General features: G+C 42.5%; 1 protein-coding gene across 4 annotated transcripts in view; it reads left to right on the forward strand.

Moving 5' to 3' along the window:
* Positions 1 to 1030: 1030 nt before the first annotated feature.
* CAPN1 (calpain 1) overlaps positions 1031 to 25918 on the forward strand; it is a 148012-nt gene continuing 123124 nt past the window's right edge. The window contains exons 1-4 of one of the 4 annotated variants that reach the window (XM_072118311.1): positions 1031 to 1131; positions 5317 to 5613; positions 17314 to 17383; positions 23646 to 23764. In XM_072118311.1, the coding sequence (XP_071974412.1) occupies positions 5347 to 5613; positions 17314 to 17383; positions 23646 to 23764 (456 nt within the window). In that variant the 5' untranslated portion in view covers positions 1031 to 1131; positions 5317 to 5346. Of the gene's footprint in view, positions 1132 to 1322; positions 1493 to 5316; positions 5614 to 17313; positions 17384 to 23645; positions 23765 to 25918 lie in introns of those variants that run through there. The other 3 variants (XM_072118312.1, XM_072118313.1, XM_072118310.1) reach the window with 3 other exon arrangements.

Genomic DNA, 25918 nt, shown 5'->3' on the forward strand with positions numbered 1-25918 from the left:
CATTTTTGTCTGTTTTTAATTGCGCAAATTCGGAAAACCAGACAAAAAAGCATGCGTTTTTTAAGGATCTGAAAACGCACTAACTAATAACGGCCCAAAAACGGCCTAACATGGTATTTTGAAACCGTTTTTGGTCCATTTTCAATCAAGATAATTGGTAAAACCTGTAAAAAAGGATGCTTTTTTAAAAAAACGCATGCGTTTTAAAAAACAGATGCGTTTTTTTAACGGACTGCTTAAAAACTGACCAAAAACGGTTTCAACGGTGTGGCATCACCCTTAGGCCGGCGGCAAAGTGGCGTTTTGAACCCGTTTTTTGGGCTGTTTTTAAGCAGTCCGTTAAAAAAATGCATGCGTGATGGCACACGTGGTGTTTTGAACGGGGTTTTGGCCCGTTTTTAAGCAGTCTGTCAAAAAAGGCATGCGTTTTTTGACCAGTTTGAATTAATAATTGGTCAAACCTGTCAAAAACTGATGCGTTTTCAAAAAGCGCATCCGTTTTTTAACGGACTGCTTAAAAACAGACCAAAACGCGTTCAAAACGCCACGTGTACCATCACCCTTAAACAAGATGTGAATGGAGCATGAGATCGCATTCACCCGTGACGTTTCTGATACTTTTTATTTAGATGCGTTTTTCGGCGCGTTTTTGATTCATGTTTGTATGCATTTTAGATGCTGCCATGTTTATTACCATTAAAGTGCATGTCATTTCATGTAACAAACCAGGCAGTGTCTTTCACGCATCCAAAAACACATTAGAAAACTCCACATTATAAAGCCTTTGGAATGCGTCCAAAACCGTGACGCAACGCATCGTCCTGACAGAAAAATTCCCCACAAAGTACATTAACATTCCTGCCTTTAGCTCAAAAAACGTCACCGAAACGTTAAATAAAAACCATAAAATATAAATGTACACTTTTATATACACTAAAAGGATTTTAGAACGTGCTGTAGGGATGGGGTGAGGCTCCAATATCTTCTCAGATCTCTGTCGTCTGGAGCTTTAAGAATCTTCTCAGATCCAAATCATCATGGCTGTGCTCCTGCAGCTCTAGGCCTCACGCAGCAGACAGCCAGCAGCGCAGGACACTGCAGAAAGTTGCGAGCCAACCGGACAAGATTCAGGTAACGGCTGGGGAACATGGTGACTGACACAAACAATGGGCTCATTGTCTCCGGTACATTCACTACAGATAGGACTACTACTATCCAGGGCGAGAAATCACCCAGATGCAAGATCTACAGACATCAAACACTGACAGGAGAGAGGGCATGACAGGAGAGACAGCTGCTGGAGGATCAGGGAGTGTCTACTAAGAGACACCCCCAGGGAGGGTCTGCTATACTGGCAGAGGAGACTGCAGGAGGAGACTGCAGCAGGAGCAACACAGCCAAAAGAAGTACCAGGAAGGGCGAGACTGCGAAAACTGCAGTCTATAACACACCGAGAGACCCTCACTAGCAGCCCCCAGGGTCTACAGCGCAGGTAGGTGCTAGAAAGTAACCCCTAAATGCCCTAAGTGCGACCCTCTCTTTGTTGTGATATTTTTAGATTTCGGGGGGAAGCGTTTAAAGAGATAGAACATTTTGAGGAAAGTAACAAGTTGGTGTAATAGGACTGTGTTGTGGCTTCCAATAAGTTGCGAAAATGGTTATTTTGCAACAAAAAGACATCATGTATACACTCCGGCATGGACGTCCCTTCTATTGACATAGATCTGGCAGAGCGGAAAATGTGGTTAACCCTTTAGGACTGCACTGTAAGTACTGCAAAGGGTTGCCATGCAGCGCAATGTAAAACTGCCATATAATGTAATGACACAAGTATCTTATCACGCTACACAATGGTTTCACATTAAAGACTCTGCCCTACGGAGAGGCGGAAGACATACTGGAGCTGCTAGTCTTCTATATACTGCAATAGAGTGACAGAAGGGAGAGGTCTGAGTAATGTACCAGGTAGTGTGAACCATACCCAGCTCTGCTGTGCCAAATTCACTCAGCACTGCTACATCGGTGGCAATAAAGTAGGTGAAATTGAGTTACTATTGGATGTTATATGCTGTATATACAGTTTGTATATGTTTGTTTTGCTCCTAAGAAATATACGGATGTATTGATAGATGGTCGACCTATATTCCATATGTAACTTTTTTGATCTTGTTTGATCTTGAAGCTCAACCTTTCAGCATTTCCAAAAAATCTGTTTTATATAAAACTTATATTTTTCCCGAAAAATGATTCTAAAACCTCTTTTCTTAGAACAATATCTGTTCATGTTACTCTTATGAGAAATGTCAAAATAAATTGACAAATGGGTGTTACCATTTCCCTTGTTGCTGACTGATACGGTCAGTACTGATTGGTCAGTCCCGGGATGTGTATAGACACACCAGCTCCTTCTGGTAACACCCAGTTTGCAATTTATTCAGAAATTTCTAGCAGAAGCAGTACAATGCCAAGCTCTAGGAAAAAATATTTCCGTGAAACACACTGGGCTGGGTTTATTTTTTTGTCTCTCTTAAATGAGAACCCATCAGATAGACTTGCATATGGCTTATATGCAAGTCTATCTGATGGGTTCTCATTTAAGAGAGACAAAAAAATAAACCCAGCCCAGTGTGCCAGAGAGGACTAAGTTCACAAGCAGAACCTGCCAGGCTTTGCCTCACCCAAAAAATAATTCCTGCTGAAACCTCCCTTGGACTGGATTATGTAAAATAAAGAACAGGCAAATTGTATTGACTCTGGTTAGTAGTAGAATTTAAAGGGCATCTACCACCAAGATGAAGAACTGTATGCAAATGAGCCTGAGGGGCTCCAGGTTCCATAGGTGTTAATGGAGCTTGGAGCCCCTCTGGCTCATTTGCATACAGTCTTTCATCCTGGTGGGAGATGTCACTTAATATGAAGATGTTTTGCAAGTATCTCTGAGCTTCTAGGATGAGAAAATGATGATACAAAACCTGTTCTGGCAGTTGACAATCACTTTCAGGTGTCAGTGTACAGAGATTTTAGTTTAGGTGTAAAAGGGAGCCCCTCCCAAAATCTTACCCTTAAGCTACTGGCCTGGTCTAGCAACCAATAAGAAAATAGAAATAATGCAGAATATAAATAGGGCTTGTGTGTGCCAAAAGTCACAGTGTGAACTGGCCTTTAGGAAACCTTCCCACATTGCGTATTACATAAAGATTTTCTCTATGGAATTTCCATGAAATAACAATTTCTAACATACGATGCATTACTGTGGATTGTGGTACAGAAATCAGCATTTGTAGAGTTTTTTTCCCTGCTGTGATTTAACTTTTTCAGCTATTTTATGATGCTTCCGGAATAGTTATGGAATAGCAGTAAATCCTGCAGCCATTCTGCTGCATGTGAGATGGCCTTAAAGTAGTATTCCTATCTGGGCATCCCCTTTAATTTAATAAATCTGTCATAAATATAAATTTTTTTCAATATCTATATGGCAGGGTTAAATTAAATGTCAGATGAGAATACCCCTTAAAGCGTAAATGTAAAGTTACTTGACAAAAAATAGTTTTGACACAGCTGGAGAGAGCCTTTGACAACAATTCCAATGATACCTGTATAATGCTACTGGCTTCTTCCTATCCTGAGATATAGGGGTAATAGATATATGAGGCTATCTGTAATATCCTCTCAGATTTTATTGAAGTGGGCGGGATGTCTAGATTGTGACATTAGCTAAGGGCATTCACGTGAACGTGCACAATCCCATCCAATCAGGATCAGTCTTACTGCTTGTACAGAAATCTAGTGCAGAGCAAGGCAGGGAAGACACAGAGCACTGGAGCTCTGCATCACTCAGTAATCCATTACATCACTTCACATATTTAATATATTATTATATATTAAAACATGTACGCCTACATTATAAAACACCTACATGGGAATAAAAAGATGAACACATGGCAGCATCACAGTATGTGTACATATATAACACACACAGTGAAACCTCTCCAGAAGACCACCTCTCTGAAAGGACCCCCGGCCTATAAGACAGTGAATTTATTTGCCATTATTCTCTATGGAAGCTGCCCTGTTATCTGCAGACCACCACTTTACTGTACAAATAGATTTATTCTGAGCTCTGTCTTTATTTGTACATTCACACTTTCATATATACACATTTCTACTATATTCACATTTTCAAACACAAACAGCTCTGCTACATATCATATTTGGTATATAATTGGATGACCTAAAGCATGTGATCAGTCCTGTAGTTTTTTACATGTTGCCAGGACTGATGTTCTCCTGCACCCTGCAGCTACTGATCAGGAAAGTGCATGTATTAGTAACCCCTCCATCTAGATACGGATTCCCATGGCAACCAACCAAACAAAGACAGCCAGAGGGACAGGGTAATTGCTAGCGGACAAACAGCTGCAGATAGCTAGTGCGTTTAAATTAGAGAATTGCTTATTTTATCTTACTGCAGAGCTATGCAAAAGTTTTTATACTTTAGAATTGTACTTTAAATGTTTTTAATTTTGCAAGACTTATCTTATAGCATGATCCAGTACTTATTTAGTTGTCCTCCATTAGGTTAAGTATACAACAGCATGTTACAATTCCCCTTCTAATATAAAGAAGCGGAAAAAAGTAGTGCAGCAGTCTGCCTCTTTTTTCCCCACTATTGATAACATAAGCGCAACAAGAGATATGTACATTGCAGTCAATGGGGAACAGATGGTGAACGGAAGACTTCGTAAGTTTGAGTTACACTCTCCTAAAACTGAGAGCATAATAGAAGCCACCATCACCGCATGTGTGAACAGAGCCTTATTCTGTCTATTTATCCCTCCACAATTTTCCATTTCTTTATACCTACCATTGAATAATAGTGTCCTCAATTAAAACTAACCTTTCACCAATAATGTAAGTTTTTGTTTTATTCTCATTACCTGGCTCCCTGCCAGCAGCATGCAGTGAGTCCCGGGAAGGGGCAGATGTAGCCTGTGTTTCCTCATGCATCTTCCCTCTTCTCTACACCATCCCCCTCCTTCCTATGCCTGCTCAAAGCACAAGACAGGAAGTCCTCATCATTCTCATCAATAAACACAGCTCTCCATGGTAGACCATAGGAAAGGTAGTCCCAGAAGAGAGAAGAGTAGGGCCTTCACCAGTGCAACTTGATAACTTGAAAACTTTGGTCCTTTATGATCCACCTAATTTTGCTAATTAATTGGGTTAATTGGGGAAAAAATGTGATCATGATTCACTCTGTTTTCACTTAGTACATTTTTTTTCATGTAAATAAAATGAATGACGCATATGTTTTAGGAGTAGACTCCGATCTGCTGGAGAGCCAAGATGTCTGAAGAAGTAATTGTTCCAGTCTACGCTACAGGAATCTCTGCCCAGCTGCAGAAGCAACGGGACCATGAGCTGGGCATAGGGAAACATGAAAACGCTGTGAAGTTTTTGGGACAGGATTTTGATCGCATTCAGCACGAATGTTTACAAAATGGAACTCTCTTTAAGGATGACACCTTCCCTCCTACCGCTTACTCTCTGGGGTTTAAGGAGCTTGGTCCAAACTCATCTAAGACCTATGGAGTGAAATGGGTCAGGCCTACGGTAAGAATCTGTATGTCTCCCCATGGTCAAATCCAGTATTTTTTTTTACTTCAATTTAGATTTGTGATTTGGACGGAAAATGTGTTTTTGATTTTGAGCATGTTATATGCTCCGCTGCCAAACTCGGCCTTGTGTTTTGTAGTCTGTCTTCCTACCCCTATACTGCTGTGGGAGAGAGAAACATACATCGGGGAGGGGCAGGGGCTGCTAAGGAGGCAGTGTAGCTGTTGGTGTGGGGCACTGTGACTCCTGGGGTTTGGCACTATGACTATTGGCTGCTGTAGGGGCACATACTGGTCATGCCAGTGTCTCTGGTTATTGTTATTTAACCATATGTTCAGCTTTGTGGTTGCCCTCAAGTGGGTGATTGTAATGGTAATGATTTATAAATGTAACAATAAAATTACTTTTAGCCACAAGGTTGATGTTGGCACAAGGTTGATGTAAAAAATGAGTTTCACAACCCTGCTGTAGGGGATCTCGGATGCTCTTTCTAAACTTTAGTTGATTTTTTTGTCTGATATTCTGCATGATGTTATTCTTTAAAGGGGTGTACTGGGATTGTAAGGCTTCATTGTTTACATCTGTGTTTTATCCATCAGATGGCACACTGACACATTTAAATGGACCCGTGCACATGAACGTGTTTTTGATGCACCTCTGTCTAGAGACTGTAGAAAACTGAGAACAGGTGCTATTCTGCCCCTTTTTCGGCTCAGGCTTTACCTTAGAAGTCTATGAGAATGTAAAAAAGCCAGATGCCTCACAGGTGTTATCCGTGTGCCGCACTTTTTTGCAGATTAGTTTATAGGTGACTCGATCTTGTGACTCGTGATCTCGTGACCCTTCAATCTCGTGACCCTTCAATCTCGTGACCCTTCAATCTCGTGACCCTTCAATCTCGTGACGTCATTTGTCAGCCTTCCATTTCTTTTGCGGATCTCCAAAAACAGAAGACACACGGTCATAAATTTTGGCAATGGATTTGAATGGAAAAACGTATCACGGATTCATTATTTACAGCCAAAGAACAGTCAAATATCCTGCCCCCTATACATCTCTACCCATTAATTTCCTCCATTTAGCCTAAATTTACAGATCCCTTTTTAATAATGAAAAAAAAATAATAATAAATGATCAAATAGTTCTGTACTTATATGATGACACGGTTTTATATTAGTCTTCTTATATATTACATGCACCCATTTTATAGTGAATCTTAATCATATTGTACAGTTTTCAGCACCACAAACCACCAGGATAGTATGTAGTTACTATTGCAAAATTCCAAGTGATCAAAAAACATTTTCCTCTGGCAATGTGACAAGAACTGATCGATATCAAGCATCAGACTGCACCCATTGTGCCATGTTATACATGCAAACTGCTCTTTTTGTCGGTCAACTCCCGCTGTAGACTGACGTCTCCATTGCTTCATTTGCGTCTGAAGCAGACTCAAAAATATCAATTCTGGGGTGTATTTCCTTTTGATTCCTTGATGTAGGGCACCAAAAAATCCACATAACAGTTAACTATTTACAATCTTGAAACCGCAAAGTTTACACAACCAAGTCGTGTAGTTTTAGTGCCAAATACTGGACTGAAATTGTGCCAAAAGCCACAGGCATTAAATTGGGTACATTTAGTTTTGCCCTTATTACTCCTGAAAAGCTATGAATAAATGGACAATCGGGTGTTACAGTTGACTTTTTTTTAAGACTTTGTTGTGCAGTGTATGAACAGACACTATATGATGAAGGTAAATCGTAACACCTGGTAAAAATTTTAATATATTTCCAGGAAGAATAACAGAGTAACTGCGCTGAATGTTTTGCATTTTTACTACGATTCTCTATTTTTTTTAAACTTTTTTTTTTTTGCTCTTTTTCTATGTTTTGTATGGATGATTAGAAGAGTCGTTACACTTGATACAGAGGGAAGATAGCAGATTGTCATTGTTCTCAGCAGTTCTGTGTAATGTGACATACTGTACTCTATGCTCAATTCCCACAGGAGGAAGATTATGACTAATATGGGCCATGTATGGTGTGATTTTTTTCCCCCCTTCTTAATGTAATGTTGTCAAAACAGATAACAATACATGGGATTTGCTTGAAAAACAGGTTAAGCTTACTGCTGTATTCACATTTACAGTGGGGAGAGGCAGAGCTTGTCGTGTGAATGGAACAATATTAGAACATTTGGACGGCTTTACTTGGGTTATAAATTTATGGCTAAATTCCAAGTTCTTAGTAAAGTTTGTTCATTGGTCGCTTGATGGCTGTATGTACATATAGAAGGTCATTGCTACTTTATGGGGATGAATGAGTCATTTATCCCCTTAGGGTTTGCATTAGTCCGCAGCACGTTGCCCTGTATACACTGGCCACTGTGCTATCAACAAATGATGAATTTAAGGCTTTGGGTAGCCATAACATTGGCATGTACACAATGCAAAACACCAGGTGATGGTTACCCATGGCATGCGTTTCACTGGAATTGACACATATAACCTGCATGAAATACTCCATTAAATACTATAGAAGCATCAGAAATTGCCCAGTACAGCACTTGGGTATTTCCTGCAACAATATATACAGTAAATGGGAGGGTTGTGGAGATAGCTGAACGATGTCCCCGGAAATTTCGGACTCCTCCCATAGTATGAATTGGAGCAGCAGGACACATACTTGACCTGACTCTTTGTCTATTCATTACTGACGCGTTTGGAGAGCGCAGTGAAACAGTGTTTATAAAAACACTTGTTCATTACACATACATTTTAAGTAAAATGTCAAAAAGCAAAGCTATACAGGCGGTCCCCTACTTAAGGACACCCGACTTACAGACAACCCATAGTTACAGACAGACCCCTCTGACCTCTGGTGAAGCTCTCTGGATGCTTTACTATAGTCCTAGACTACAATGATCAGCTGTAAAGTGTCTGTAATGAAGCTTTATTGAAAATTCCTTGGTCCCATTACAGCAAAAAATGTTTAAACTAAAATTGTCACTGGGGCCAAATTTTTTTTGTCTGGAACTACAATTATAAAATATACAGTTTCGACTTGCATCCAAATTCAACTTAAGAACAAACCTACGGACCCTATCTTGTATGTAACCCGGGGACTGCCTGTAGTTCCAAAACTAAAATCAAGTATAGTAATATAATCACTTTGGGAGCTGTTACAAATAGCAATTTCTTGAATTTCATGAATTTTTAAACCATGCATAAGAAACACACTGAGCTAATGCAGCCTGGAGCTAACGCCAGATGGTGCGGCAATCACACGTGACCAGAGCCCTTCCCACCCGCTGTGCCCAATGACTACACAATCTACAACATCCAGTGACCACTAGGTGCCTCGGCATCTATCTGTAGTAATCTCATGCATACTTGTCATAATAATGACAATGGCATCCATATTGGAGAATTCAATTACAAAGTGTCTAACATGTACAAAGATGCCCAAGTTCAGGGGTATAACTACAGTGGTAGCAGCCGCTATGGGGCCTGCAGTGCCAGGGGGCCCAGTCATCTGACCTGACACTAAAGAATGAAGGATGTGCACCATTATATACATATTATGTGTATATAAATTTATATGATGTGAATATACTGTATGGTGGGAGACTTATCATTAGTCTCTTAGAGCAGAACTGTTCTAGTTGGCCATGGCAACTAATCAGTGCACAGCTTTCATTTTCCCACAGCTGTTTATAAAATTTAAGCTGAGCTCTGATTGGTTTCCATGGGAAACTAGACCAGTTTTACCTCAGAAACTTGATGATAAATCCCCTCATATGTGTGTATATATTTTGTACGCCTGTATATGGCACTGTACATCTGTGTGTAAATGTGATGTGCGTTATGTATATTTTTTAGCGGGAACTTTGCTATTGGACCTTACCTCTCCTAGTTACGCTCCTGTACAATTTGAGCTACTCTAATAACATAGTTACATCTTCCTATAGGCCGCAGTGGTATTTCTATCACATTGAGTGTATGCATTGCTCTATGTAAGGAGCATTCCTATATATTTATCATACACGTGTTCTAAATTTTACACTATCCTGTCAAAAACAGCTATTTTCTTGCAAGTTTTTAATTCTGGATGTGGATTTAGAGATTATTTTGTCTAGTGCGGACTCGTCATGTCAGCCCATTCAGCTGCTATGTAATATTAAGAAGGGACACAGGTGATTAAAAATCTCCAAGTCCTTCTGTCCTAGGCGGTTACCTGTGTCATGGGTTAAACCCTGCCTCCCAGCTATCCCACAAAAGGGCTCTAAAGAGGGTGTATCCTGCAAAAATTGCATCGAATTTCGCAAAACAGATCATGTCAGGCTTTAAAATTATCTTGAAATAAGATAGGAGTCATTTATTTTTAGTGTTTTTTCTTGTATTTTTCCAGGTTTTGGACTTGTGTGTTTTATCTTAGAGGTATATATACCAGGCAGCTGAATCCGTGGGGCTTTTGTGACTTTTCATTAAAAGTCTCACAAAAGTCTCAAAGTTTTATGCAACTTCTAAAGTTTTTCCCATTCCTGGTCAGAAATGAAGTTTATTTGCAACTTTTTAACCAGAATTTGCACCAAAAATTCAAATGTGCCAAATAATAAGAGAAGCTCCTTAGATAAATGACCCCCATTGTGTTAACCAGCAGAAGTAGTGGACCTACTTTAATACTAAACCCCCTGACTTGTATGTATGCCCCTGGTCAACTGGCCCCATTAAAAGAACCTTTAGCCTATTCTCGGAAAAGAAAGGGTAAATATGAACTAGTCCCATCTATGTCTTTGACATGCAGAAGTGAATGACATTCTACCAGAAGCCTTACCCGAGGCCACCTAGAATGTGCCAAAGTGACTCACAATACTTACGATCTGCACCACTAAATATCTGACAGTATTGCTGAGGTGGAGGTTAGAAACAAGACACAGCAGGTCCCGTGAAGAAAAACTGGATCTGTGACATTCTCCGATGTACTACTGAACCTCCTAACCCAACTTCTCATGTAGAGAGAGCTTCCCAGATACGGGAAACACCTCTGAGCTCCAAAGCCTTATATAACAGCAAAATATGTAAATTACTAATATATTCCAATATTGTATCTCTAAGGGGATATCACTTCTCACTTTTTGTGATTTAAAAAATGTCCAAAACCAGTAAATCCACAGAAAATTATTTTTTGCTGGGAGCTAATTAACCTGTTTCATTATTTCTCTACTATTAGGTAGCGGGGGGATAGAACTAGGCAGAAGATGCACCAAATTTATCACCGCAACTTGTATTGTTTAAAGAAGTTGTCCGACAGTAATAAAAACTGGTGGGCTGGGGGGCTGTGACCCCTAATTTTAGCACCAAAAACTGGGAAAACCTATTAACTTGAGTAAAAGCCGAGGGTGGGAAATGCATTGGTCACTGCCCCCCCAGTATATAGCCAGCCTGCCCCCAGTATATAGCCAGCCCCCTGTAATATATAGCATGCCAGCCCCCCTGTAATATATAGCTTGCCAGCCCCCCTGTAGTATATAGCCTGCCAGCCCCCCTGTAGCATGTAGCCTGCCAGCCCCCCTGTAGCATGTAGCCTGCCAGCCCCCCTGTAGTATATAGCCTGCCAGCCTCCTTTAGTATATAGCCTGCGCCCTCCCCCCTCAGTATATAGCCTGCAGCCCCGGTTCCAATTAAATCCTGTAGGAAAAAAACTAAATGTGTACTCACCTTCTGATGCCCCCTTGGCCCCCTCTTCTATATAGCGTTGCTCCGGTCTCTGTGGTCCGTCGCAGGCATCGTGACGTCAGCCGCATGCTGACATCATAGTGTGTGCCAATGCTGGTGCACACATCCAATGCGGCTGATGTCACGATGCCTGCGATGGACTGCCGGGAGGGGGAGGGGGGGGGGGCGTCGGAAGGTAATTACAAATTTTGTTTTTTTCTTGACTCCAGTATAAGCCGAGTTAGGGTTTTTCAGCACATTTTAAGTGCTGAAAAACTTGGCTTACTACTAGTAAAGTTTTTATGTTAATGTCAGACATGGCCTTCAAGGAAAATCTACCAGGATGAAGGATTGTAAACCCCTCTGGTGGGATACGCTTTACAAATTAACTTGAGGGGCTCCAGGCAATTACCACCTATGGAATCCCTCAGTCTCATTTGCATCATTTTTAGACTGGGAGGTAGTAAACATTACCCATTTAACTACACATTAAGGCACTTTAGTTAAGATACATAATCCTACCCGTAACATTAACCCCATAAACCATTAATAACTAAACATAGCTAAGAAATGATGACACGAGGCTTCCTGTTGGGCAGAAAAGTTCACAACTATTTATTGCCGCTAAACTCAATTATTATTATTTTAATATTCTCAAAATCAACAGCAATCTCTGTTCGTTCCTTTGGAAACCATAGCTGCCCGAAGAGGTTTGCTCATCCGGACTCCCGAACCACCACTTCGACTTCCGAAAAAATCCACATCAATTCTCTTTTCCGCCAGCTGTGACTTGAGATGATCACCGGAAACCATTATTACTTTAATACTCAAAATTAACCACAATTGCCGTCCGTCTGTTTGTAAACCATCGCTGCCCGAAGCGGTTTGCTCAACCGGACTCCGGAATCAGCACTTCGACTTCCGGGCAAAATCCACATCAATTCTCATTTTCCATCAGCTGTGACTGGAGATGATCACTGAAAACCGAAAACATCAAAACACAAAAACCAAGTAACAGTAGGGAGGGACAGCTTGAAGATGGCGCGGGCAAGAGGAAGTGCAGGCCCAGTGCCTGCCCTATGAAGGCTCAGCTATGGGAGGGACTGAGCAGCAGCAGGGAGGAGAAAGGTAGCAAATACCATCCCTATTTAAAGTGCAAACGTCCCATGTAATAAATTGCAACACCAGGACACCCCCAGTCTGTGGGCACCCTCCTTATACAGTCGGGGGCACCCTTCAAACTTGTTAAACTTTTTTTTTTTTTTTTTTTTTTAAACAAAGCCATAAGAAGCTAAAAGGAGAGTGGATCCTGCCAGAGGGGGAACACACCTATATGTCAGTGTGCTTAGCTTACAATCCTTTATCCTTGTGGTAGATGTTGTTCAAGTAATCAACAAATTAGTCCTGTAAGATATATTAGAAACTTTTCCTTATATCACTCTGCAAATGTTAGGGTGTGCTCTTGGTGCAGTTTTTGCATGTTTAAAATTGGCTGGTTTCATTTCTGGAAGTGTAAGCCGCTGTGAAAATGTTAACACGGCTGCTTACACTTCCAGAAATTAAGAAAAACTCTTTCAAACAAGCCAAACGCATGGTAAATATGTAAAAAATGCACCAAGAACGAAAATTCTCACAAAATTCTCAGGTTTAACCTAAACCAGAGGGTGCGTTCACACGTTTTGCATTTTACATGATAGCGTGCGATTGGCTGGTTTGAAAGCATTTTGATTATCGCTAAAAGTGCAATCAGCTTTGTTACCATTGGGAAACATAATATTCAGCCAAACGCATGGTAACATGTAAAATAGCATGCGTTTTTGGGTGCGTTTATAAACTTGGCCTTTGCACTTTGTAATTTATTATATTGCATTAGAGGGATCTGTTCCAAAAATAGCACCAAATCATCTTTAGGATATATTCACACACAAGTATGGGGGAACGTATATATATGGCCGACGTATATACGGCATATATACGCCCCCATACACAGCAATGGTCGCATGTGGCCCTAAAGGAGCGGTATGGTGCAGCACATGCAGGACACGTCCTATCTTTCTCCCGTAATACGGCGCTGCAGCCATATATCTGCAAGACATTGCAGCTCAGTACTACGCACTTCTAATTGAACTAAGCTGTCATAGGACATCCAACCTGTTGGCAGGTAAGGCTTTGCTTTTTGTATTTAAAAAAAATTTTTTTTTAAAGGAATCTGACAGAACTAGTGTCCCAGTGAAGGTCATTACTAAACATGTCAAGCTAGACCAAGGAGGAAATTGGGGTAGAGTTAAGTTGAGCCTAAGTCATTGTTGGGTTTAGGAATTTACTAATTGTATCTTGGACAGTGTGAATATAATTTTTTTTCACTTCCCTCTTGATGTTTATGATTTATGTTAATACTTTTTAGAGAAGCTCCCATCATGCACCAAAAATATATCTGCAATATCCCCCACCAGGGCCCGGCCTTTTCTTGGGGCCTGGAGACAGCCGGGGCCCAGAATACCGGAGTGGCTGGCGGTTGCGGCCTAGGCAGGCTAGTGTCACGGTGCTTGGTATGGGGACCGGAGAGCTGTCCTACAGCCTGGCCGGTCTCCAGCGGGTGGTGTGTGCAAGAAATGATATGGAGGGAGAGGCTGATGTACTGGTTCTCCCTGGGGAAGCCCTTAGAGTCTGTAGTATGTGTACTGTGTACATGTCTGTGTGTGTACTGTGTACATGTCTGTGTGTGTACTGTGTACATGTCTATGTGTGTACTGTGTACATGGCTATGTGTGTACTGTGTACATGTCTGTGTGTGTACTGTGTACATGGCTATGTGTGTACTGTGTACATGGCTATGTGTGTACTGTGTACATGTCTGTGTGTGTACTGTGTACATGTTTATGTGTGTACTGTGTACATGTTAGCATGGAGATAGCTGGAAGTGGGCGGAATGCGGCCATGACAGGATGGGCTGGGAAAAGGCGGGTGGTTTAGAGTTGGGGGGTTGAACCTGGAGTGAGGTGATAGGTGGTTTTAGTTGGGGGGGTGGAGACTTTAGAGGGTTTATAAGGGGTGCCAGGAAGGGTCATGGCTATGTGTGTACTGTGTACATGGCTATGTGTGCACTGTGTACATGTCTGTGTGTGTACTGTGTACATGGTTGTGTGTGTACTGTGTACATGGTTGTGTGTGTACTGTGTACATGGTTGTGTGTGTACTGTGTACATGGTTGTGTGTGTACTGTGTACATGGTTGTGTGTGTACTGTGTACATGGTTGTGTGTGTACTGTGTACATGGTTGTGTGTGTACTGTGTACATGGTTGTGTGTGTACTGTGTACATGGTTGTGTGTGTACTGTGTACATGGTTGTGTGTGTACTGTGTACATGGTTGTGTGTGTACTGTGTACATGGTTGTGTGTGTACTGTGTACGTGGTTGTGTGTGTACTGTGTACGTGGTTGTGTGTGTACTGTGTACGTGGCTGTGTGTGTACTGTGTACATGTCTGTGTGTGTACTGTGTACATGTCTGTGTGTGTACTGTGTACATGTCTGTGTGTGTGTACTGTGTACATGGCTATGTGTGTACTGTGTACATGGCTATGTGTGTACTGTGTACATGGCTATGTGTGTACATGGCTATGTGTGTACTGTGTACATGGCTATGTGTGTACTGTGTACATGGCTATGTGTGTACTGTGTACATGTCTGTGTGTGTACTGTGTACATGTCTGTGTGTGTACTGTGTACATGTCTGTGTGTGTACTGTGTACATGTCTGTGTGTGTGTACTGTGTACATGGCTATGTGTGTACTGTGTACATGGCTATGTGTGTACTGTGTACATGGCTATGTGTGTACATGGCTATGTGTGTACTGTGTACATGGCTATGTGTGTACTGTGTACATGGCTATGTGTGTACTGTGTACATGTCTGTGTGTGTACTGTGTACATGTCTGTGTGTGTACTGTGTACATGTCTGTGTGTGTACTGTGTACATGTCTGTGTGTGTGTACTGTGTACATGTCTGTGTGTGTGTACTGTGTACATGGCTATGTGTGTACATGGCTATGTGTGTACTGTGTACATGGCTATGTGTGTACAATGCACATGTCTATATGTGTACATGGCTATGTGAGTAGCAGCTGTGCTTTATGAATGCAGGCTTGGCTCCCATTCAAGCAAATATTAGTAAAGCCTGCAGTTACTACACACGGCCACAACAAAGGGCCAGGAGCGGCCTGTTTGTGGCTGAGAGGCATGCTAGAATTGAACAGCTGATCTGTCCAGGGGGCACACAAATCAGATGATAGGCTCTCAATAAAAAAGAAATCATGAACAACAACATTTTGTAGAATCATATATTTATTTAAAAGGATTTTTCCTATTCCAGTGTCACAATGATCATCTGTGCTCCAGCAAACCCGATAGGACCGGTATTGTCCCCTGTTTTGTGTTATCTTGGCCCGCTTTGGCTTTAAATGGCCACAACTGGTTCTGTGACCGCAGACATTTCTAGCCCTGCCAGGAGTGACAGAGCACAGATAAACGCCCTGCCCTGGAACTGGACTAGTAAATTTTATCTTTTTTTGCCTGTGGGGCTCTTCAGAAGTCCTGAAAACCCCTTTTGAATATCTTTAAATGTGATACAAAAACTGACCCCATAGCGTAGAATTACGAGGGGAGTGGGAAGTGTTGGAGAGGTGCGATCTAGTTTTGTGCTCCATTCCTGCGACTCGATGGGGCAAATTTACTTACCCGGTCCATTCGCGTTCCAGCGGCGGCTTCTCCGCTCTGGATTCGGGTCCGGCCGGGATTTAATAAGGTAGTTCTTCCGCCGTCCACCAGGTGGCGCTGCTGCGCTGAAAGTAAACTCATCGCGCCGGAATGCACCGAGCTGGACCAGGTGAAGGTAAGCGGTCCTTATGCGACACATTTCGGTTTTTAAATGCGGCGGTTTTTCCGAATACGTCGGGTTTTCGTTCGGCCACGCCCCCCGATTTCTGTCGCGCGCATACCGGCCCCGATGCGCCACAATCCGATCGCGTGCGCCAAAAACCCGGGGCAATTCATGTACAAGCGGCGCAAATCGGAAATATTCGGGTAACACGTCGGGAAAACGCGAATCGGGCCCTTAATAAATGACCCCCGATATGTCTAATTTGCATATTTTTTAAATACTATACTCTAAAACTTGAGCAATGAATATTTATTGCACATTCTCTTACATAATTGATCGTACCTGGAACCAGTATATCATACTGGAAAATTGATTTTGGCAAGGCTGGTGCAATACCGTAATTGCATTTTATGCAATATTATGATGGGTATCCTGCCGAATGATATGTCTGGAGGATTTTTTTCACTGTCTGGTTTGATTCTGGGAAATCTAAGTTACAGTTGGCATTAAAAAATGCCTAATGGATTTTCTGGGTAATATTAAAACTCCGATACACCTTTACTGTTGCTCTGTTTTGTAGATACTTTATGGAATCTTAGGGACTAGGACCAGGGACTGGTTTTATGTCACTCTTCTGAAGAGATCCAGCCCTATCAGTCACTGCAGGTGATCCTGAGTTGCCAAACTGTATCCACATGTGCAACCACTATGACTCAGGGGACTGTTTTCATGTGACATGCTGTTCAGGGCAGGTCACCTCTGCAGCCATTCTCTGGTCTTATTGATGACCCCTTCTGTCATAAAAGTATGTAGAAACTTGTGTAGAAAAGCCTGTTTAAAGGAAAATTACAGCAAGAATTGGGATACTAGAAAACGTATATGTAAACAATTATATGATAGACCACATAGGATATGAAGAACATCAGTGATCAATGAACTCAACACAATTGTCACCCATTTTGTGAAACACTCATTTTCTCTCCAATGCAATAGTGACGTTGTCACAATATGTAATGTATTTTTATGAAAATGTGTACTGTAATTGTACTGAAATTTATGTTAACATCTTTGTTTTCTCTTTTTTTTTTCCTTATATAAAGCAACTTGTTTCGAACCCCCAGTTTATCGTGGATGGAGCCACAAGAACGGACATCTGCCAAGGAGCTCTTGGTAAGTCTTCATAAGGATTGTAGGGTTGGGGGGGAGCCGAAGGCGATAACAAAAGTCCAATTCCTTTATATTCTGAACTTCCCATTATTCATCTAAACTGAGCCAGTCATTACAGAACTGTATAGTCTCAGTGGCTGGCCTAAGCACATGTCTATTATCTCTGTCAGTAGAATGGCAAGTCAATTTCTAGTAGGTTCATCATAGACTTTGTTCTCCGGCATTGTCAGGTTACTGCTTTTCCAAACATCTGCTGTTGTACTGGTAGGAAACGACAGTGAGTGCAAGTTTGTCGATGGTAACATTAAAATACTGTATGATATGCCAATGCTTACGTTGAGGATCTCTTTAAAATGATAAGCCCAAATGTTTGACTCCTTAAGGGTTAGTTAAGTGAATGTAATTGTATCCATCTATCCTGGGATTTAAACCTTAGGCTGGACTTTTCATGAAGAGATGAGTTTAGTGTCATTTGCAGACACTATATTGGATACTGACCACCAATGTCTGATAATGGCCTTTTACACAACCAGTGACTACTTCTCCTGTAAGCCTAATACCTAGGCCTCTGGTTGTGCACATGTATTGAAAACTGTAAGAGTAATGTCTCCATTTATGGCATAAAACCATAGCTACAAACCTACCCAGACTTTAGTAGAGCCGTACACTGGAGTCAATGATGACGCACTGTCAAACACAGTAATTGCTGCAGAATGTATCGCTGCTTTCCATCGGCCATGGCCACATTGCAGGGGAATGACCTACATTTCCAGAAGTCTCGGAGGCCTTTTCTTTTTATGAGAGCCTTGGAAAGTAGCCAACATCAGAGGCATAACTAAGTTCCTGGGTCCTTATGCAAATTCTATAAGGTTTACAATGTACTATATAAAATATTGCCTTCTTTTTGACCTTTGTGCCCCCTCTGACATTAGATCAACCTCTGCAGCTCTTAAATTGATTCCCACAACCTTAAAGCGTTTGGCCGTAATGGAGGTTTCCCCGATTGAAAAAAAAGAGGTGTAAAAGAACACAAAAATCTATGCCAGTCCCCTGCTGGTGTAGATGGGCAATGTGTAAAATTCTGGTCTTGATACATGATCCTCAATAAATACATTTTTGACCGTAATGGAAGAGGGTTACGTATTTCTGTATTTCACTATGTGTTCGCCCATGTCTAAGTCTTAGTAATAGAAATGTCAGCCAGGATTTGGGCAATAATGCATTGACCAATGACCAATTCCCCAATACCTAATTTACAAGTCTGGTTTAAACTTGGCTAAAAATTTGGCCAAGGACTGCCAAGGTTTAATTGATGGGATCAGTATCCAAGAATTTGATACAGAACAAACTGTGCTATTGCCTAGGCTTGCAGCCAAATTTTTATTTAATCCTGGCATGTAATATGTACAACAGATAACTTGCAGGTAGTTGCATTGGTAAGAAATGTAACCTCTTAAGGACTTCCCCAAGTACATGTATGTCCTCAAGAGATGGAGGCTGTAGAAAGGTTCACAGGCTGGACCCTCTCTGTACAGGGCAGGATTCGCCGCAATGTTGGGTACCTCTGTGTCCAAAAAGTCCTGAACTAAATATAAAGGCTGTTTTTCCCAGCTATTTTACAACCCATGAAATTTTGAAAAGCAATAAAAAGTCGTACAGCCCAGTAGCAAAAGAATGTCAGCTCACCCTGCAAAAAAATTACGCCTCGCACAGTTCCGAAAACCATGTGTGAAAAAGTGATTGGACAAAGATTTGTACAAGAGGTTTTATTTTTTTAAATTCTATTAAAACCTAACAACACACTGACCCTAAGAATAAAAGGTGGGTGTCACCTGGAGTGCACAATGAAAGACGTAAAACTGTGTCCACGAGAAAATGCAGTTTTTCTGCAATCGTTCTGCTTTGTTGCATTTGAAATTTTTTTACCGTATCCCAGTACACAGGAATGGAATATGAAAAACCAACCCTAGGAAGTACAATTTATCACACAGAAAACAAGCCCTCATATAGCTCTGTACAAGGAAAATTCTTTAAAGACTGGCAGTGAAAAATGGAAACGCAAAAATGAAAATGAACTGGTCCTTAAAGGGCACCAGGCTCTATAGTTGTTAATGGAGCCTGGAGCCCCTTTCATCCTGGTGGTAGATGACCTGAAAATCTGCTTAATATCTAATATTAGAGCAATATCTAATATTGAGCAAATGTCCTAATACTATCAAAGATTTAGACTAGACATAGGGCTGTAAGGGGAACCTAGACCCCGGAGCATTTGGTCTCTGACTTATCTCCCCTGATAACAAAAGGACTAAACTTATAGCTTAAACGTTATCTGTTATCGGGGTGGGGGGGTTAAGGGTGGGTTGGTAATTGGGAAGTCCCCATTTGACCAGCCCATCCAAAATTAACAGGTGCACCAAAATTAATGAAGGATAAGAATTCCCTAGTGTTTTCGTCGTTATCATATCTCTTTTGGCTTTGGAATATTGTTTTTTTTGCTTTTAGTTTTTCTAGTCCCATCAGTTGTGTAGAGTGCAGTGCTGCTCCAGGGGATGGAGTGTGGGCGTTGGAGGGCGTGTAGGTTGTGGTTTTATTTTGGGCGTGTGACACAGGGATTCCCTCAGGCATCACTCCCTCCTCCTGCCTCGCATTTCTCTCCTGTGAGTCACCGCTCTATGGCTCAGGCGTGTCTGTGTTTGTGTATGTGAACTTCTACTGTGTTGTTACCGTGTGTTGTACTTTGTGCTTTCTCTATATACTGTATATTTTATAGCATGTGGGTGTTTAAATCATAAATGGTTTATATACACAATTATGCATCTTTATTTAACCCCATGTGTTCCCTCTTTCTTTAATGCTGAGTCACATTTTAAGGAATGTATATACGGTAACTGGTTCGAATATTTTACTTCAGTTCCATGAGCTTCATTTTTGCACCTTCCTCCGGGGATTGTGTCTATAAATTATAACAAATAATGGCACTAATTAGTTAATTAGCACACTGGGGAACATTTACTTACCAGTCCCATCGCTATCCCCGCTGTGTGTTTTCCGACGAGGATTTGGTGCTGCCGCGATCCACTAAGATTGTGCGTCCAATTTCCTGCTTGTGTCGCTTTCCCCGCTGAGGTCCGCCGGAGTGTACCTTCTTCTTCCCGGTGCATGTAAGTGCTGATTTTGCGACACAATTTGCTTTTTATATTCTGAGGTTTGTCCGAATCAGTCGGGTTGTCCGACATCCATGCCCGGCGCCAGCACCCGGCCAACCCGGGCAAGTGCCGGGGCCCCGGGGTACTGGAGGGGCCCACTCGGGCCCCCGGATCAATTGTACCAGTGTCTCTATGAGACACTGGTACAATTGATCACCATCCGGATCAATCATTTTTCTGCCTCTATGCTGCGCTGGTCGGGAGCGCAGCATAGAGGCAGAATCTAAAACTCACCTGTCCCGGTTCCCACGATGCAGCGCTCCGCAGGGTATGCGACTGCTCTGAAGCCGGCGCACATGATGACGTCATCGGGTCACGTGTCCCGGCTTCAGAGCCGGCGCGTACGGGAGGCCCAGGCCGAAGACAGCTGCAGGAGCTGCGCCGGGGGAACCAGGACAGGTAAAATACTTCTTTCCCGGAGGGGGGGGGGGGGTTTCAGTGTGTCCGTAGGGGGAGGGGGGAGGGATGGGGTCAGTGTGTATACAGGGGGAGAGGGGGGGTCAGTGTGTTCGCGGGGGGGGGGGAGGGGGTCAGTGTGTATAGAGGGGGAGGGGGGGTCAGTGTGTCTGCGGGGGGAGGGATGGGGTCACTGTGTATACAGGGGGAGAGGGGGGGTCAGTGTGTCCGCGGGGGGAGGGATGGGGTCACTGTGTATACAGGGGGAGAAGGGGGGGGTCAGTGTGTCAGCGGGGGGGTCAGTGTGTCAGCGGGGGGGTCATTGTGTCAGCAGGGGGGGGGTTCAGTGTGTCTGCAGGGGGAGGGGGGGGTTCAGTGTGTCCGCAGGGGGGGGGGGGTGAGGGGGTCAGTTTGTCCGCAGGGGGAGGTTGGGGGGGTCAGTGTGTCCGCAGGTGGAAGGGGGGGATGTCAGTGTGTCCGCAGGGGAGGGGGGGTGGTCAGTGTGTCCGCAGGGGAGGGGGGGTGGTCAGTGTGTGGGGAGGGGGGGGGGGAAGTGTGGCCACTGGAGGGCGGCCCACGGAGGGGCCCACTAAGGCTCTGTCGCCCAGGGGCCCACTAAAACCTGGAGCCGGCCCTGCCGACATCCACGCCCGCCGATTTGTGTTGCATGCAAGCCGACGGCGATGCAACACAATCTGATCGCATGCGCCAAAAACCCGGGACAATTCCGGGCAAAACGGAAAAGAATCGCGAAACCCGACAAAAATTGGGTGTTCAGACCCTTAGTAGATGTGCCCCACTATATAGAAACACACAGGGTCATGTGATCCACCAAATGGTCACTATATCCCTGCAAGTCTTTGATCACGTTCTTATGTTCTCACGCTGAGGTTACAGTTTCTCTTAACTGATGCCCGCGTTTTGCCCACATTTTGCCACAGGGTTCTTAATGCATGTGATATAAAAGTAGAATATGATCTTTGTTCATGATGAATGAGTTACAGTTATTTTGGACCCAAACTGTGTCAAGCTGCTGTGTATTGCTAGAATTTTATGCAGTCTTTCTAGAAGTCCTGATGTTATGAAACTTCAGCAAGTTGCCTATGAACTAAGTGTCAAATCGAACAGTTTTGGTCACTGAAAATCGTCTGATTTTGATCTGAGTTTGGTCCGATTTCGTTCCAAGTACTATTTCAAATACAACATTGGGGGAGATTTGTCATATGTAGGTGTTCCGTGCACAAGCGTATGATGAAACCCCTGTAGCCACGACGGACACCTTATGAAGCTTAGACCTCATGATGTATCTGCTGCCGGCGTGCTGCACTGGCGTTTTTGTTCTGTTTTTTTAAATAAAAAACTTCTGAACCTTCAGAAAGTTGCAGGTTTTAAAAAAATTTGCAGGGCAGAAATGCCCCATGTCGGGCCACTCAGCTGCCGGCTGCTCCTCTCCATTCCCACATGGTGTGGAGGTGGCATAGTCATGGTAATAAAATTGCTTGCATTGCACTAGAATTTGCAATTATTTCAGCACTTCTACGCCATTCTAGTGGTGTCAGGTGTTCACATCCGATTTTAATAGCTCGGAGCTACTTCCTTGAAATGGGTGTGAGTAAAACTGAATGACTAGGTCACCAAAATGGCATCCATTTTTTTTCGCACCCATTGACTTGGGTGAATTTCATGGATGATTTGGATAAGAGTAGCGTATGCTGCATTATTGATCGGATTATGGATTGGATATGATCAACAGATGGGGAAAAGCATCGGACAGTATGTATAGCACTATAGGCTATCAATGTCGCTGTGTTGTGTCTGAGTGCAGTCTGATGTAGACGTGGACAGCATTTGTATGAAAACCATATGCTTAATTTATATATACAATAACTTACCATAGCCATGTATACATAGGTTACATGCCCTTCGTTATAGCTTTATAATATCAATATATGTGACATCCATTAGTTATTTTATAGATTCAGTGGCGCAGGATAGTAGACATATGTTGCAGAAAAATGCAGCAAATCTGATTTTCGGTACATACTTTTCCATGCTGTATGGCAGACATTTAAATCCAGTCCACCTACAAGCTTATTTAGATCTTTACTAATAATAATACAGGCTGTCCCCGGGTCACGTACAAGATATGGAACTGTTGGGAACTGTATATTTTACAATTGTAGATCCAGACAAAAATGTTTTTTGGTCTCTGTGACAATTGGATTTTAAAAATGTTGGGGTGTCATAAGAACCAGGATTAACACTAAAGCTTCATTACAGACACCTGTGATAATTGTTATAGCTGATTATTGTAGTCTAAGGCTAAAGTACAGTAAATTACCAACATCCAGAGGTCCGTTTGTAACTAGGGGCCGTCTGTAAGTCAGGTGTTCTTAAGTAGTGGACTGCCTGTAATAATAATAATAATAATTTAACTTGTAGTATGCTTCAAAGTACTACTATAGAGTACTATACTAAACTACTATACTACCGTAGTATGTGTTAATTTTTTACACTGGACAAACAGCATACATTGTTAGCAATTTCCTCCCATGATTTTCTGCACGCTTTGCATTGTTCTTATAATTATTTTTCTAACCATTCATTTCTTTGGTGTTTTATCCTCATTTTAAAACTGTGATACATTGTTCCTACTTTTCCAGGTGACTGCTGGCTTCTTGCCGCTATCGCATCCTTGACTTTAAACGACACTTTGCTCCACCGTGTGGTTCCTCATGGTCAGAGCTTTCAGCAAAATTACGCAGGAGTCTTCCATTTCCAGGTAAGGGATGATGTTCACCCAGTAGTGGTTTATAATATGGGCAGTTTGGGAATCAACCCTTTTCCATGAATTTTTTTTTTAATTGCTTTATTGACACATGAATGAAACAGAACAGCATTATAAAACAAGGAACATCAGTTAAGGTACATCCGAAATAACAACGTACATCATAATGTACGCCATTCGTGAAAGAATTTTGCATCAAAGCGACAACCTTAAAACTCCAAAAAGCAATTTCTTCGACTGAAAGACAGTAGGAGAGCAGTAGAGCAGTAGAAGAGTCATCCAGCATATAGCAATGGCCTTACAGGCAAAAAAACATGAATTTTAAAGGGCTCATGCCTCCTCACACCACTCCCCTAGTTTGATACTGCCCTATAGAGATAATACAGTGAGAGACCTCCAGACAGAAATCCTTATACATGTGTGCTGGCTCTTGACATGCATGTACACAAGAGCCCTTCTGGACTCCTGAAGGTGCTCCAAAGGTCCTTAAATTGCATAACAGAAAGCTGGCAGAAGGGACCTCCCCCCTTCCCTTTCCTAATTCTGGTAACAATTTGGGGGAGCATACAATTTTCATACCGCCTATGCTACATCACAATCCACCACTTTAGAAATATTGAATTGTTAACTATTCTTTCTGGCCTGAAAAGAGTCTCTCCCACAGTTCCGTTTAGAGTAAATGTAATTTGTAAAGACTTTTTTCACAACCTATTATTGCCCTGCGTTGTAACGTTGTAAGGACGTAGATTCCCTTAGGCCCGTTCTACACTTGCGAGTGTGATGCGATGAACTCAGCATGTCAGTTCACTCCCGCAGTGGAGCGTTCGGGCCATGTGTTCCCGGCAGCATGCGTTGCGAGTGTGATGCGAGTTCATCGCATCACACTCGCAAGTGTGGAACGGGCCTTACAATGGAGGGCTAGAACGTATCCCACTTGTACATGTATATGTAGTGAGATACGTTGTCTGGTCACCCGAAAGCGGGAGGAGAGGTGTTAGTTATTGGCTGCTTCTGACCTTCATGGTGTTTCCCCAATGCTACATTGATACATGCTGCACTGTTGTTCCCGTTCCCCATAGTTTTTTGGGGAACGCCTTTGTCAGCCAAAACACTGGTAACAATCCTTGTGTACACACTGTGTGTGTCATAAATACCAGATGTGAATGTAGCCTAATATTCTAGAACTGAGAGACAATGCAGGATGCTCCTATATATTAGGAAATCAGGGGTACAATGAACGCCATAAGTGATATCTGTCCAAAAATTTGTTCTCTAATAGACCATCTCTATATATGAACTGCTTCGAGATGACGCACTCACTTGGAAGTTAAGGACTGAGGGTATTCTGTTTTGGGATCACACCCATTATTGTCAGTACCACAATCTTTTCGAGCTCCACCCTAGCATTACATACCAACCAAGATTAACAAAAATCTTATTGTAAGTCCTAGGTACACAGCCAGTAGTGGAGGTACTGAGATTATTGTGCTTTAGTTCAAACACAACAAATCTTTTATTGTTTGAAAACTAAGGTTTCCATCTACTGACCTTCCTAAACCTGATGTTCATGTACTATATATACTGTATTTTTCGGACTATAAGACACACTGGACCATAAGACGCACATAGGTTTTAGAGGAGGAAAAATAAGAAAACTGTTTTTTTTCCCCAAATAGTATGCTAAAATATTTAATAAAGTAACTGGGCGGTGCAGTGTAGCCTAGTTTCTCTTTGGAGAGGGGCAGGGGCGAGCAGCGCTCACCCCCTCCTCCTCTCCCGGGCACCGCCGTCTATCTTTAGATAGAATTATGCTGGCACGTAGTCATGGGGTCTCAAGAGTTACCAGAGCTGTATAAGTATGCGTATATGTGACAATGGTCACAAGAGCTTACAATCTATGAGGAGGGGGGGGGGGACAGAGGAGGTGACAGTGCTTGTACAATGGCCACAAGAGCTTACAATCTATGAGAAGGAGGAGGACACAGGAGGTGACAGTGCTTGTACAATGGCCACAAGAGCTTACAATCTATGAGAAGGAGGAGGACACAGGAGATGACAGTGCTTGTACAATGGTCACAAGAGCTTACAATCTATGAGGAGGAGGAGACACAGGAGGTGGCAGTGCTTGTACAATGGTCACAAGAGCTT

The sequence above is a fragment of the Engystomops pustulosus genome, chromosome 7, assembly GCF_040894005.1.
Source record: "Engystomops pustulosus chromosome 7, aEngPut4.maternal, whole genome shotgun sequence".
Taxonomy (NCBI): Eukaryota; Metazoa; Chordata; class Amphibia; order Anura; family Leptodactylidae; genus Engystomops; species Engystomops pustulosus.